The sequence below is a fragment of the Ictalurus furcatus genome, chromosome 14 (genome assembly GCF_023375685.1).
Source record: "Ictalurus furcatus strain D&B chromosome 14, Billie_1.0, whole genome shotgun sequence".
Lineage (NCBI taxonomy): Eukaryota > Metazoa > Chordata > Actinopteri > Siluriformes > Ictaluridae > Ictalurus > Ictalurus furcatus.
In genome coordinates, this window is record NC_071268.1 from 19,339,473 (window position 1) to 19,340,993 (window position 1,521).

The following is a 1,521-nucleotide window of genomic DNA, read 5'->3' on the forward strand; positions in this document are numbered from 1 at the left end:
ATTTTGTTTTAAGACAGCTCTGTAACATTTCATAACCATGCCTTTTGAAAACATTTTGGCAAATAAGTGGTGAATTTGAACATTTACATGTATAATTGAATTGTCATATTTTATCTGAGTGATCAAATGCTTTGGGTATGGACCTTTTTCACACGTTTGTGTTTACAAATGTGGAAGCTTAGTAGTAGTGTTTCAAAACATCCGTAGAGACAGAGAACAATGGCAGCAAATACAGCTGACAGTCACTGTAGTGTCCCTCAATGCAAGAGGCAGTACATATGCCTGTAGCAGTACTTCCGCCTATTATTAAGGTAAGGAACTTGATATTTCACAGATCAGATGAACAGAGGACATGCAAACAAGTTGTAATCTTCCGCGTTGCTATGACGTCACGGCGCACCACCCACCAGTATCGTGAGTCTCCGCCCATCCTGAGTTTAGCTCATCAGTCCGCATACTGCAGAGCGCACGGGAAAACCGGAACAAACCATTTACCCAAGAGGGGAGAACCTCAGAAACATATCAGTGTTATCGGACCCGTTACAACACGCTTTTTCATACAACGAATCCTTATTCCGATAGTGATTTTACTTTAGTAAACGAGTCTTTCTAGATACATAATTTTACCAGTAGTAATAACATTTGAAAGGGCTGATTTTAAGACCCCCCCCTTTCCTGGCTGCCTTATCGGTTCATCCACCAAGCTGCCATATTGGTTTGAGGGATCGTTGTCGCTCTGGGAGTTCGGGATGAAAGTTTACATTTTGCAGTTTGTCGATTATTGAAACGTGCAAACTGACTTTTATTCTCGGAATTACACGTTTCGTTTGTGCAGAGGTTCGTGGAGAAAACACAAGCTCTGAGTTGGCTCTTTGCGGAATGCAGTTCTAGGATGGGCCGAGTGCAGGCCACGATGATGTCTGATCGCATAGATTTCACATAAAAAAGAGGAAACTTTCCCAGGATACAAACACCAGGATTCATCGGCCTCGTGTTTCTGCACCATGAGTGCACCAGCGCCTCAGAGGAGGTTGGCTAATGTGGGGTCTTTGCTTCTCACCCCGCAGGAGAACGAGTGTCTGTTCAACTACCTTGGCAGGAAATGCATCGTAAGTTCTGCATACTGCGACTTTGCTTCAAGTTCAGTCTGCGACTCTGTTTTATGATCGTGTTAAATTTGGCGGTGAAACGATCGCTTTGCTGCATGGTCGTGTTCACAGCGGTGTTTGTTTTGATGCTAAGCTAACCTGTGTTAGCCGGGTTTGACGTGGGGAATACAGACTTCCTCGAGCAGGCTGCTCGGTCATGGAAAGTGAATTCCTCCGGAGAGGACTTGCTTTAACAGGGGAACAGAAACACATATCACTCTCTTAAGTCTCTCCTTAAGTGTTAGCATCTTGAGTTTACGACTGCAGTTTATTTCTTATTACAGTGTAGGCCAGAGCACCGGGTTTGTTTACCTCCGGCACTAAGGTATCCATCTGTAGGTGCACAGCAACAACCAGCACATAAACACTGTAC

At 44.2% G+C, this 1,521-nt stretch overlaps 1 protein-coding gene across 1 annotated transcript in view; it reads left to right on the forward strand.

The window, feature by feature from the left end:
• The first annotated feature begins 703 nt into the window (after positions 1-703).
• Positions 704-1,521, forward strand: part of wasla (WASP like actin nucleation promoting factor a) — a 27,094-nt gene continuing 26,276 nt past the window's right edge. Inside the window, exon 1 of the mRNA XM_053641492.1 lies at positions 704-1,109. Coding sequence (XP_053497467.1) covers positions 1,005-1,109 — 105 coding nt within the window. The 5' untranslated portion in view covers positions 704-1,004. The remainder of the gene's footprint in view (positions 1,110-1,521) is intronic.